Genomic DNA, 14,394 nt, shown 5'->3' on the forward strand with positions numbered 1-14,394 from the left:
AATTGGTTTTACACAAAATATTGTTTTCAGTGCAAAGCCCATTTTTCTGACTCTCCCAGTAGTCAGAATGAGCGTTTAAGAAATCTGTATGTAATCCTTTATTTAACGCCCTTTTTCATTATGCAAACATCTGGTTTTACACAAAATGTTGTTTTCAGTGCAAAGCCCATATTTCTGACACTCCCAGCACTCAGAATGATCGTTTATGAAAACTAGCTCTGATCCTTTGCTAAACTCACTTTTTCATTATGCCCAATGCCAGTTTTAAACAAAATGCAGTTTTCAGTCAAAAGCCCATATTTCTGACTCTCCCAGCACTCAGAGTGAGCGTTTATCAAAAGTAACTCTGATCCTTTGCTAAACTCACTTTTTTATAATGACTTCAGCCAGTTTTACACAGAATGCAGTTTTCAGTCAAAAGCCCATTTTTCTGACTCTCCAAGGAACTCAGAATGAGCATTTAAGGAAACTGAACATGATCCTTTGCCAACCGCACTTTTTCATTACGCGCACATCTAGTTTTACACAGAATGCAGTTTTCAGTCAAAAGCCAATATATTCCTGATTCTCCCAGCACTCAGAGGGAGTGTTTATCAAAAGTAACTCTGATCCTTTGCTAAACACACTTCTTCATTATGCACACAATTGGTTTTACACAAAATATTGTTTTCAATGCAAAGCCCATTTTTCTGACTCTCGCAGCAGTCAGAATTGAAAGTTTATGAAAACTGTCTGTGATCCTTTGCTAAACTCACATTTTCATTATGTCCTCAGCCAGTTTCACAAAGAATAAAGTTTTCAGTCAAAAGCCCATTTTTCTGACTCTCCCAGCACTCAGAGTGAGCGTTTATCAAAAGTAACTCTGATCCTTTGCTAAACTCACTTTTTCATTATGTCCTGAGTCAGTTATGCACAGAATAAAGTTTTCAATAAAAAGCCCATGTTTCTCACTCTCCCAGAACTCAGAATGAGCGTTTATCAAAAGTAACTATGATCCTTTGCTAAACTCACTTTTTCATTATGTCCTCATCCAGTTTTACACAGAATAAAGTTTTCAGTCAAAAGGCCCATTTTTCTGACTCTCCCAGTAGTCAGAGTGAGCGTTTAAGAAATCTGTATGTTATCCTTTATTTAACGCGCTTTTTGATTATGCAAACATCTGGTTTTACACAAAATGTTGTTTTCAGTGCAAAGCCCATATTTCTGACACTCCCAGCACTCAGAATGATCGTTTATGAAAACTAGCTCTGATCCTTTGCTAAACTCACTTTTTCATTATGCCCAATGCCAGTTCTAAACAAAATGCAGTTTTCAGTCAAAAGCCCATATTTCTGACTCTCCCAGCACTCAGAGTGAGCGTTTATCAAAAGTAACTCTGATCCTTTGCTAAACTCACTTTTTTATAATGACTTCAGCCAGTTTTACACAGAATGCAGTTTTCAGTCAAAAGCCCATTTTTCTGACTCTCCAAGGAACTCAGAATGAGCATTTAAGGAAACTGAACATGATCCTTTGCCAACCGCACTTTTTCATTATGCACACAATTGGTTTTACACAAAATATTGTTTTCAGTGCAAAGCTCATTTTTCTGACTGTCCCAGCACTCAGAATGAGCGTTTAAGAATACTGTCTGTGATCCTTTATTTAAAACCCTTTTTCATTATGCACACATTTAGTTTTACACATAATGTTGTTTTCAGTGCAAAGCCCATTTTCATGACTCTCGCAGCAGTCAGAATTGAACGTTTATGAAAACTGTCTGTGATCCTTTGCTAAACTCACTTTTTCACTTTGACCTCAGCCAGTTTTACACAGAATAAAGTTTTCAGTCAAAAGCCCATTTTTCTGACTCTCCCAGCAATCAGAGTGAGCGTTTATCAAAAGTAACTCTGATCCTTTGCTAAACTCACTTTTTTATTATGACTTCAGCCAGTTTTACACAGAATGCAGTTTTCAGTCAAAAGCCCATTTTTCTGACTCTCCAAGGAACTCAAAATGAGCAATTAAGGAAACTGAACATGATCCTTTGCCAACCGCACTTTTTCATTATGCGCACATCTAGTTTTACACAAAATGTTGTTTTCAGTGCAAAGCACATATTTCTGTCTCTCCCAGCACTCAGAATGATTGTTTATGAAAAGTAACTCTGATCCTTTGCTAAACAAACTTTTTCATTATGTCCTGAGTCAGTTATGCACAGAATAAAGTTTTCAATAAAAAGCTCATGTTTCTCACTCTCCCAGAACTCAGAATGAGCGTTTATCAAAAGTAACTATGATCCTTTGCTAAACTCACTTTTTCATTATGTCCTCAGCCAGTTGTACACAGAATAAAGTTTTCAGTCAAAAAGCCCATTTTTCTGACTCTCCCAGCACTCAGAGTGAGCATTTATCAAAAGTAACTCTGATCCTTTGCTAAACTCACTTTTTCATTATGTCCTCAGCCAGTTTCACAAAGAATAAAGTTTTCAGTCAAAAGCCCATTTTTCTGACTCTCCCAGTAGTCAGAATGAGCGTTTAAGAAATCTGTATGTAATCCTTTATTTAACGCCCTTTTTCATTATGCAAACATCTGGTTTTACACAAAATGTTGTTTTCAGTGCAAAGCCCATATTTCTGACACTCCCAGCACTCAGAATGATCGTTTATGAAAACTAGCTCTGATCCTTTGCTAAACTCACTTTTTCATTATGCCCAATGCCAGTTTTAAACAAAATGCAGTTTTCAGTGCAAAGCCCATTTTTCTGACTCTCCCAGTAGTCAGAATGAGCGTTTAAGAAAACTGAATCTGATAGTTTGCTAAACTCACTTTTTCATTATGTCCCTAGTCAGTTTTACACAAAATGCAGCTTTCAGTGCAAAGCCCACATATTCCTGATTCTCCCAGCACTCAGAGGGAGTGTTTATCAAAAGTAACTCTGATCCTTTGCTAAACACACTTTTTCATTATGCACACAATTGGTTTTACACAAAATGTTGTTTTCAGTGCAAAGCCCATTTTTCTGACACTCCCAGCACTCAGAATGATCGTTTATGAAAACTAGCTCTGATCCTTTTCTAAACTCACTTTTTCATTATGCCCAATGCCAGTTTTAAACAAAATGCAGTTTTCAGTGCAAACCTCGTGTTTCTGACTGTCCCAGCACTCAGAGTGAGCGTTTATCAAAAGTAACTCTGATCCTTTGCTAAACTCACTTTTTTATAATGACTTCAGCCAGTTTTACACAGAATGCAGTTTTCAGTCAAAAGCCCATTTTTCTGACTCTCCAAGGAACTCAGAATGAGCATTTAAGGAAACTGAACATGATCCTTTGCCAACCGCACTTTTTCATTATGCACACAATTGGTTTTACACAAAATATTGTTTTCAGTGCAAAGCCCATTTTTCTGACTGTCCCAGCACTCAGAATGAGCGTTTAAGAATACTGTCTGTGATCCTTTATTTAAAACCCTTTTTCATTATGCACACATCTAGTTTTACACATAATGTTGTTTTCAATGCAAAGCCCATTTTTCTGACTCTCGCAGCAGTCAGAATTGAAAGTTTATGAAAACTGTCTGTGATCCTTTGCTAAACTCACATTTTCATTATGTCCTCAGCCAGTTTCACAAAGAAAAAAGTTTTCAGTCAAAAGCCCATTTTTCTGACTCTCCCAGCACTCAGAATGATTGTTTATGAAAAGTAACTCTGATCCTTTGCTAAACAAACTTTTTCATTATGCACACAATTGGTTTTACACAAAATGTTGTTGACTCTCCCAGTAGTCAGAATGAGCGTTTAAGAAAACTGTCTGTGATCCTTTAATTAAAACCCTTTATCATTATGCACACATCTAGTTTTACACATAATGTTGTTTTCAATGCAAAGCCCATTTTTCTGACTCTCGCAGCAGTCAGAATTGAAAGTTTATGAAAACTGTCTGTGATCCTTTGCTAAACTCACATTTTCATTATGTCCTCAGCCAGTTTCACAAAGAAAAAAGTTTTCAGTCAAAAGCCCATTTTTCTGACTCTCCCAGCACTCAGAATGATTGTTTATGAAAAGTAACTCTTAGCCTTTGCTAAACACACTTTTTCATTATGCACACAATTGGTTTTACACAAAATATTGTTTTCAGTGCAAAGCCCATTTTTCTGACTCTCCCAGTAGTCAGAATGAGCGTTTAAGAAATCTGTATGTAATCCTTTATTTAACGCCCTTTTTCATTATGCAAACATCTGGTTTTACACAAAATGTTGTTTTCAGTGCAAAGCCCATATTTCTGACACTCCCAGCACTCAGAATGATCGTTTATGAAAACTAGCTCTGATCCTTTGCTAAACTCACTTTTTCATTATGCCCAATGCCAGTTTTAAACAAAATGCAGTTTTCAGTGCAAACCTCGTGTTTCTGACTGTCCCAGCACTCAGAATGAGAGTTTAAGAATACTGTCTGTGATCCTTTAATTAAAACCCTTTTTCATTATGCACACAATTGGTTTTACACAAAATATTGTTTTCAGTGCAAAGCCCATTTTTCTGACTCTCCCAGTAGTCAGAATGAGCGTTTAAGAAATCTGTATGTATTCCTTTATTTAACACACTTTTTCATTATGCACACAATTGGTTTTACACAAAATGTTGTTTTCAGTCAAAAGCCCCATTTTTCTGACTCTCTAGCACTCAGAGTGAGCGTTTATGGAAACTAACTCTGATCCTTTGCTAGACTCACTTATTCATTATGTCCCCAGTCAGTTTTACACAGAATGCAGTTTTCAGTCAAAAGCCCATATTTCTGACTCTCCCAGCACTCAGAGTGAGCGTTTATCAAAAGTAACTCTGATCCTTTGCTAAACTCACTTTTTTATTATGACTTCAGCCAGTTTTACACAGAATGCAGTTTTCAGTCAAAAGCCCATTTTTCTGACTCTCCAAGGAACTCAGAATGAGCATTTAAGGAAACTGAACATGATCCTTTGCCAACCGCACTTTTTCATTACGCGCACATCTAGTTTTACACAGAATGCAGTTTTCAGTCAAAAGCCAATATATTCCTGATTCTCCCAGCACTCAGAGGGAGTGTTTATCAAAAGTAACTCTGATCCTTTGCTAAACACACTTTTTCATTATGTCCTGAGTCAGTTATGCACAGAATAAAGTTTTCAATAAAAAGCTCATGTTTCTCACTCTCCCAGAACTCAGAATGAGCGTTTATCAAAAGTAACTATGATCCTTTGCTAAACTCACTTTTTCATTATGTTCTCAGCCAGTTTTACACATGTAACCGGGTGGTAAATAGCCTTGAAGTTTCCTTGCATGACCTGTAATTTACAAGAGTTGGCGACAGGGGGCAGTGTCTAGGTGCGTGTAGTGAAATGCGCATGCGTCACACGAGCGTGTGAGACGTGCTAAGTGCAGTGAGAGAGGATACGCACTCGTACGGGAATTTGAAAGCATTTTAGAGCATCCCGTGGTAAATAAAGTGTTTATTTTGCAATATACCTAACATTAAACATTTCTGAATGTGTACTGTGTAGTTCATTTGTTAAAAACGTATAATGTAAGGTGGGTTATGTCGTGGTAAATGTCCGTGTATATATGACGTCATACCATGTGCTGTAAATCTGTTCCGTTTGTGTTTAGCAACAATATACATTTCAGTTTACGAATATTTTATTGAATATATTTATCATTTGTTTGTTTAAAAGACAGAGTATACAAGGATATATGTAGGCTGAATTTCAACCGTGCAACGTCACTGCCTTTATGTGGTGATTGATTGAGGAGGTCATCATTATGTGAGTGTTTTGCTTTGTTTACATCATAAGGTGTCTAAGTTGTACATGGGTATAAAATAATGTACTTATTTTGTTGTTTTCTTTGTACAGTATCCCCACTGCCGTATTTTTGACGTTTTCTTTTTGACATTTAAAAATGTAATATCGTACAGCTGGGCTTGTCGTATTTTTGTGTTTCTTAAACTTGTATAAGACAGGTTGTGCTTTTCTTTCATTGGTAAAACCCCGTTTTTGTGGGTCAAGAAACTATGTTTTTTTGTATTGTTTTATCTGTCCAGAGCTGTGTGTTCTAAATACACGTTTCTGAAAGATCCTTTCATTTACAACGTATAATTGAATAAACCACAAAAGCAAATTGAACTTGTTATATGTGTTCCGAGTGGTAAATCTAAATCCCTGGTCACATATTTTGGTACCAGGAGTGGGGTGGTTTATTCAGTCTGATTCGTTTTCGACAAGCGCTAGGGGTTAAACAAAATACGGCAGTGGTGAATAGTTTTGCAGAGACGGACTACGTTCAGAACGCAGGAAATCGTAGTTGCAGACAAGGCGGTCAGCGTGGGACTGATCCCGTGGTCAGTGTGTCGGACGTGACAGAAGAGACTACAAAGAGGACTGTTTCTATTGGAGCCACTTTGGCTGGTGACGTGTAGCTCCGAGGATTCCACTGTTAAATCCTAGGACTAAAGGCTTTACAACAACGTGTCTGAGGTACTGAAGTGGATCGAGAGAGTTAGATGGACTTTCTCCCATGGACATTGATCCCGAACTGAGTTAGTGTTCAGTGATTGTAATTTGATCTATTTGTGTAAAGATGTCAGATCATGATGAAGAATCTGTGAGGGGGGGGGATGTCCCTCTTGGAGCTGTGGGAAACGAAGTTATGGAGCAAATGAGGGAACAAATTCAAGAGTTAAGCGATTGGCGTGATCAGACCTTGGTCAACAGGGCTGTCAGTGACGGCAACCCAACTCGTTCCTACATTTATGTTCCTCGTGAACGCCAAGTGCAACCCTTTAGCGGAGAGTATAATAAAGATGGGCGGTCAGTAGATGAATTTATTGACGAGGTGGAAAGGGTTCTACGGGCCAGGGAACAGACGCAGGAGGAACAGCTAGACTTTATCATTTCACTGTTAAGGGGACCTGCATTGGAAGAGGTGCGTTTATGTCTGGGAAACCAGTCCAGGCGGGCCAGTGATTTGTTTAATTTCCTGAGGGAGGCGTTTGGGGAACGACGTAGCGGTACGCAATTGTTGCAAATGTTTTATAACCGCAAGCAATTGGACGGAGAAGATCTTCGGAATTTTTCCCACTCTCTCTCCCGCCTTTTGAGCTCTGTTGAAAGGAAAACCCCAGGTGGTTTGGTTAATGGACAAGAGATTTTGCGCGATCAGTTTGTGGAAGGCGTGCGAGATGCGACGTTAAGGCGAGAGCTGCGTAAAATAGTCAGAGAAAAACCCTATACAACATTGCTCGAGATTCGTAACGAGGCCATTCTTTGGTCTATGGAAGAGAGCCGGCCGACTAGATGTGTAACTAGTCGACCAGTCCATTCCGAAGTGCGGCATGAAACAGTGGGTGTTTCTGTTGAGCCTGCGGATCAGACATCTAATGTGTTAAAGGATATCTTACAGGTGATCTCACGACAGGAAAGGAGAATAGGCGAGCAAGAGCAGACCATTTCACAGCTTACTAATGCAGTAAAAGAGTTGACTGTGCAACGGTCAGCGTCTGTTCCACAGATGGTTGTACCCTGGTCCAAGTCTCCTCCCAGGTTTACAGAGGAGGGGGAACCCATCTGTTTCAGATGCAATGGGGTTGGGCATATTGCTAGGCGTTGCACAGGGAGACGCGGTGGGAAAACGAATACTGATGTTCCAACTACAGACGGTCGAGAAAAATCCAAACCTTCTGTTGCATTGAGTAGGGCCGCCCAAGGATCCGTTTCTGGCCCAGGGGGAACTAGTAGAGACAGGTTTTTCGAACGGGCTGTTGGGACCTGCCCAATGGTTGATTTGAAAATAAAGGGGGTGTCTGTGTCCTCCTTGTTAGATACCGGTAGCCAGGTCAGCACCATTGCTGAGAGTTTTTTCCGAGAGCATTCCTTTGTGGACGAGCGCAATGTGCTGTCTACATCAAATTGGTTGAAACTCACAGCGGCCAATGGGTTAGACATTCCTTATGTAGGCTACGTGGAACTAGACGTGGAAGTGATGGGGATGAATCTGCCTGAGTGCGGGTTTTTGATTGTTAAAGAAACCCCTAGTCCATCGCCTGTGCCAGTTTTGATTGGAATGAACATCATTAGCAAGTGCAGGAATCTCGTTTGGGCTGAGTTTGACACCACGTTGAGGGGAAACCTTGATTCTAACTGGAGAGTGGCTTTCCAGCAAGCCCAGTCCATTGAGTTTGTTGAACGAGTGTCGGTTGCTAGAATCGTAGGTCAGACTCCTGCTCATGTGCCGGCTTGGTCAGCAGCGACCGTCCTGGTTAAGGGGAGAGATTGGGACAAAAGAGGTGGTTCCACATGGTTGATAGAACCAGCAAACACCCCCTTACCAGAAGGATTAGTGGTAGTACCTACCCTGGTCCCAGCAGAGTCAGCAGTATGTCCAGTAAGAGTGCTTAATCTGTCGAAGGAAGACCTTTGGCTCCAGCCTAGGGCCCGTCTTGGTTTGATGTCCCCAGTAAACAGTTGTGATGCAGGTTCGTTCTGCCAAGTTAGATTCCAACGAATCTCCGCAGACACTGAGCAGATTACAGTGGGTACAAATCCGGATCTTGAACTTTCAACTAAATTGGTTTTAGAGCAGGCCAACATGGGAGGCACCCCTGAAGAACAGATTCAGTTGAAGACCATACTAGACAAATATTCAAGTGTATTTGCTGTGAATGATGATGATCTAGGGTATACTGATAAGGTCCAGCATGAGATACACCTGACCAATGACATACCGGTAAATCAGCCATACAGACGTATTCCGCCAAACCAGTACCAGGAAGTTAGGGAGCATATTTCTAAGTTGTTAAAGAAGGGTGTCATTCAGGAGAGTGTGAGTGCTTATGCTTCGCCTGTGGTATTGGTTCGCAAGACTGATGGTTCATTGAGATTGTGCGTAGATTACCGAAAGCTAAACGCCAAGACGAGTCGTGATGCATTTCCGCTTCCTAGAATTGACGAGAGTTTTGATGCTCTCACAGGTGCCAGGTATTTCTCAACAGTGGATTTGGCATCAGGCTATCATCAGATTGCCATGTGTGACAGGGACAGAGCCAAGACAGCGTTCACAACGCCTTTCGGTTTATTTGAGTATCGAAGGATGCCATTCGGGGTTTGCAATGGGCCTTCAACTTTTCAGCGGCTCATGCAGGCTGTTATGAGCGATCTGATTTTCCAGGTATTGATTGTGTATCTGGACGACATCTTGTTGTTTTCACAGACCTTTGAGGACCACCTGGAGAGATTAGAGATGGTGCTGAAACGGTTGTCGGAGACCGGCTTAAAGGTCAATTTAGGAAAGTGCAGTTTTCTTCAAGACTCTGTGCGTTTCCTTGGGCACCAAGTGGCTGCGGAGGGGATTTCCCCTGACCCGGACAAAGTCACTGCGGTCAGTAATTGGAGGACCCCAGAAACCCTTAAGGAGCTAAGGTCATTTTTGGGCTTTTGCAGCTATTATCGGAAATTCGTTGAGGGCTTTTCGAGAATAGCTGGGCCATTACATGACCTGGTGAATTATGGTTTGAGGGAAGGGAGGTGTGCCAAGAGCGGTCGCCACTTTAGTCGTCTGTGGACTGAAGAGTGTGCTAATGCATTTGACCAGTTAAAGTGTAAGCTAACAAGGGCACCTGTGCTGGGTTTCGCGGATTTTACTTGTCCTTTCATTCTCGAAACTGATGCGAGTCAGACTGGCTTAGGGGCGATCCTATATCAGAAACAGGGTGAGGAGAAAAGAGTGATCGCGTACGCAAGTAGGAGGTTGCGCAATGCAGAGCGTAATGATCGGAATTACAGTAGCATGAAGCTTGAGCTACTGGCCCTCAAGTGGGCTGTGGTCGAAAAGTTTCGTGGCTACTTACTTGGGTCCTGGTTTGAAGTGATCACAGATAATAATCCGCTATGTCACTTACAGACGGCCAAGTTGGGTGCAATCGAGCAGAGGTGGATGGCTCAGCTGTCAGTCTTTAATTTCGAAGTGAAGTATAGGCCAGGGAAGAGTAACGTTGCAGCTGATGCTCTGTCCAGGCAGGAGTTTGCAGGGGAGCATGAGTCCGATCCTGATGCTGATTGGGATGAGTGTGTAGCGATTTGCAGCATGATGCGTGACAGTACTGCATTAGACCAGAATCTTGTCTCGAAGGGGTTGGACTGTTGCAGATTGAGGCAGATCCGTGCCTGTGAGGCCAATGAAGAGGCAGTTACGATCTCTCAGGGTAATACCCCTACGTTTCCCAGTTACACTCGGGAGCAGCTGGTTGAGTTTCAGAGAAATGACCCTGTATTGCAAGATTTTAGAAGGTTCTGGGACAGAAAGAAGAGACCTGCTCCCTTAGAAAGGAAATCTCTCTCCAGGGCTGTTAAGTGTCTGTTGAAGCAGTGGAGCGTGATTAAAGAAAGGAATGGGGTGTTGTATAGGGTGGTGGCTGATTCCTCTGAGGGGAGCTGCTGGCAACTGTTGCTACCTAAGTGCTTAAGAGAACAAGCGCTGAGTAGTGTACATGATGTCCTGGGGCACCAGGGCATCGAACGGACCATAGGGTTGTTGAAACAAAGGTGTTTCTGGTCGGGCATGTACGAAGATGTAGAGGCTTGGGTAAAGAAGTGTCAGCGTTGTATCTTAACCAAGATGCCTCAGCCCAAAGTTCGTGCCCCGGTAAAGGCATTTTTGGCGTCCCGACCTCTGGAAGTGATTGCCGTGGACTTTACAGTCTTAGAGCCTGCTTCTGATGGGCGTGAAAATGTTTTGGTTGTTACTGATGTTTTTACGAAGTTCACGCAGGCTTTTCCTACGAAAGACCAAAAGGCCGATACCACAGCTAAGATCTTGCTGAAAGAGTGGTTTATGAAGTACGGAGTTCCAGAGAGGTTGCACTCCGACCAAGGAAGAAATTTCGAAAGTGAGGTTGTTGCGGAGCTGTGTCGACTCTACGGGGTTAAGAAAACCCGTACCACTCCGTATAGGCCACAGGGAAATGCCCAGTGCGAACGGTACAACCGGACACTTCACAACCTGTTACGCATTTTACCACCAGAAAAGAAGAGGCGTTGGCCAGAGTTTTTGCCGGAGTTGGTCCATGCCTACAATGTGACACCACATTCTACTACCGGGTTTTCCCCGTATTACCTCTTATTTGGGGTTCACCCTCATTTGCCTATTGACGCATTGTTGGGTTGTGAGGGAGTTACTGAGAGGAGGCATGACTGGTTGTCTGTCCATCAGGAGAGGTTGAGGTATGCTCATGAGAAGGCTAGGGAGTATTCGGAGGAAAAAGCTCTAGGGAGAGTGACTCGTCTAAATGAAAACGCTTACTGCCCTCAAGTGAGCCTCGGAGAGCTTGTTTACTTACGTCAGCGGCTTCCAGGCAGGAACAAGATTCAAGATGCGTGGAGCCCTGTCGTGTACAGGGTAGTAGAGATATTAGGCACCACCTACACGGTTGAGCCTTTAGAGGGAGGTCCCTCAAAACGGGTTCACAGGTCAGAGTTGCGTTCAGGGGCTGTGCCCACTCCTAGGCCTAGGGGTAGGGGGAGGTCTCAACCTGATACACAGCTTGTAAGCAGAGAGGGTTGTGAGATTTTTGAGCCTGATTTTGTTGTGGTAGAGGAGGTCGTGCAACCCTATGATAAGGTGGTCGTGGACACTGCAGTTGCCTCAGAGGCAACGGGTACTTCGGAGCTGGATAGTGAGGGTTCTGAAGAAAATCATTTTTCCGAGGGTGTTCATAGAGACACAGTGACGTTTGATGATATGGGTTTGCCTGCAGATGTAGCTGATGAGCTGAGTCAGTCGCAGGAGTTGGAAGCTTCTGAAATGTGTGACCCAGTTAGTAGGAAAGTACCGGTTCCAGCGTTGCGTAGAAGTAGGAGAACAACTGCTGGTGCTCACACAAATCCTTTTCACGCACCCCGGTCTGCTTGCCATGCGGTGAGTGTCAGCACAGATATGGTATCCCAGATGCTAGCCAGTATTGGTACCGCATTGTTTGAAAAGGCGTTACAGGGCGCCATGAGTGCTGGAACCCATGATTGAATTAGTCATCGAGGACGCTGACTTATTGCAGGGGAGAATGTAACCGGGTGGTAAATAGCCTTGAAGTTTCCTTGCATGACCTGTAATTTACAAGAGTTGGCGACAGGGGGCAGTGTCTAGGTGCGTGTAGTGAAATGCGCATGCGTCACACGAGCGTGTGAGACGTGCTAAGTGCAGTGAGAGAGGATACGCACTCGTACGGGAATTTGAAAGCATTTTAGAGCATCCCGTGGTAAATAAAGTGTTTATTTTGCAATATACCTAACATTAAACATTTCTGAATGTGTACTGTGTAGTTCATTTGTTAAAAACGTATAATGTAAGGTGGGTTATGTCGTGGTAAATGTCCGTGTATATATGACGTCATACCATGTGCTGTAAATCTGTTCCGTTTGTGTTTAGCAACAATATACATTTCAGTTTACGAATATTTTATTGAATATATTTATCATTTGTTTGTTTAAAAGACAGAGTATACAAGGATATATGTAGGCTGAATTTCAACCGTGCAACGTCACTGCCTTTATGTGGTGATTGATTGAGGAGGTCATCATTATGTGAGTGTTTTGCTTTGTTTACATCATAATGTGTCTAAGTTGTACATGGGTATAAAATAATGTACTTATTTTGTTGTTTTCTTTGTACAGTATCCCCACTGCCGTATTTTTGACGTTTTCTTTTTGACATTTAAAAATGTAATATCGTGCAGCTGGGCTTGTCGTATTTTTGTGTTTCTTAAACTTGTATAAGACAGGTTGTGCTTTTCTTTCATTGGTAAAACCCCGTTTTTGTGGGTCAAGAAACTATGTTTTTTTGTATTGTTTTATCTGTCCAGAGCTGTGTGTTCTAAATACACGTTTCTGAAAGATCCTTTCATTTACAACGTATAATTGAATAAACCACAAAAGCAAATTGAACTTGTTATATGTGTTCCGAGTGGTAAATCTAAATCCCTGGTCACACACAGAATAAAGTTTTCAGTCAAAAAGCCCATTTTTCTGACTCTCCCAGCACTCAGAGTGAGCATTTATCAAAAGTAACTCTGATCCTTTGCTAAACTCACTTTTTCATTATGTCCTCAGCCAGTTTCACAAAGAATAAAGTTTTCAGTCAAAAGCCCATTTTTCTGACTCTCCCAGTAGTCAGAATGAGCGTTTAAGAAATCTGTATGTAATCCTTTATTTAACGCCCTTTTTCATTATGCAAACATCTGGTTTTACACAAAATGTTGTTTTCAGTGCAAAGCCCATATTTCTGACACTCCCAGCACTCAGAATGATCGTTTATGAAAACTAGCTCTGATCCTTTGCTAAACTCACTTTTTCATTATGCCCAATGCCAGTTTTAAACAAAATGCAGTTTTCAGTGCAAAGCCCATTTTTCTGACTCTCCCAGTAGTCAGAATGAGCGTTTAAGAAAACTGAATCTGATAGTTTGCTAAACTCACTTTTTCATTATGTCCCTAGTCAGTTTTACACAAAATGCAGCTTTCAGTGCAAAGCCCACATATTCCTGATTCTCCCAGCACTCAGAGGGAGTGTTTATCAAAAGTAACTCTGATCCTTTGCTAAACACACTTTTTCATTATGCACACAATTGGTTTTACACAAAATGTTGTTTTCAGTGCAAAGCCCATTTTTCTGACACTCCCAGCACTCAGAATGATCGTTTATGAAAACTAGCTCTGATCCTTTTCTAAACTCACTTTTTCATTATGCCCAATGCCAGTTTTAAACAAAATGCAGTTTTCAGTGCAAACCTCGTGTTTCTGACTGTCCCAGCACTCAGAGTGAGCGTTTATCAAAAGTAACTCTGATCCTTTGCTAAACTCACTTTTTTATAATGACTTCAGCCAGTTTTACACAGAATGCAGTTTTCAGTCAAAAGCCCATTTTTCTGACTCTCCAAGGAACTCAGAATGAGCATTTAAGGAAACTGAACATGATCCTTTGCCAACCGCACTTTTTCATTATGCACACAATTGGTTTTACACAAAATATTGTTTTCAGTGCAAAGCCCATTTTTCTGACTGTCCCAGCACTCAGAATGAGCGTTTAAGAATACTGTCTGTGATCCTTTATTTAAAACCCTTTTTCATTATGCACACATCTAGTTTTACACATAATGTTGTTTTCAATGCAAAGCCCATTTTTCTGACTCTCGCAGCAGTCAGAATTGAAAGTTTATGAAAACTGTCTGTGATCCTTTGCTAAACTCACATTTTCATTATGTCCTCAGCCAGTTTCACAAAGAAAAAAGTTTTCAGTCAAAAGCCCATTTTTCTGACTCTCCCAGCACTCAGAATGATTGTTTATGAAAAGTAACTCTGATCCTTTGCTAAACAAACTTTTTCATTATGCACACAATT

General features: G+C 41.5%; 1 protein-coding gene across 5 annotated transcripts; it reads left to right on the forward strand.

Annotated features, from left to right (window-relative positions):
- Nucleotides 1-5,268: 5,268 nt before the first annotated feature.
- Nucleotides 5,269-12,948, forward strand: LOC130439281 (uncharacterized). Of its 5 annotated transcripts, XR_008909433.1 has the most exons (4): nt 5,269-5,776; nt 5,867-12,258; nt 12,494-12,583; nt 12,674-12,948. XR_008909433.1 is itself a non-coding variant. In XM_056771825.1 (3 exons), exon 3 carries the CDS (start codon nt 6,591-6,593, stop codon nt 12,024-12,026), a length of 5,436 nt encoding a protein of 1,811 aa, XP_056627803.1. In that variant the 5' UTR covers nt 5,269-5,451; nt 5,687-5,776; nt 5,867-6,590; the 3' UTR covers nt 12,027-12,948. The 5 variants fall into 5 exon arrangements, 2 of the variants coding, with proteins under 2 accessions (XP_056627803.1, XP_056627802.1); XR_008909431.1 differs by having other exon boundaries at nt 5,867-12,583; XR_008909432.1 differs by having other exon boundaries at nt 12,494-12,948.
- The last annotated feature ends 1,446 nt before the right edge of the window (nt 12,949-14,394 follow it).

The sequence above is a fragment of the Triplophysa dalaica genome, chromosome 17 (assembly GCF_015846415.1).
Source record: "Triplophysa dalaica isolate WHDGS20190420 chromosome 17, ASM1584641v1, whole genome shotgun sequence".
Classification (NCBI taxonomy): Eukaryota; Metazoa; Chordata; class Actinopteri; order Cypriniformes; family Nemacheilidae; genus Triplophysa; species Triplophysa dalaica.

What these genes read in the sequence shown, in the direction of transcription:
- LOC130439281 (XM_056771824.1), top strand. Translation starts at nt 6,591, where the DNA reads ATGTCAGATCATGATGAAGAATCTGTGAGGGGGGGGGATGTCCCTCTT.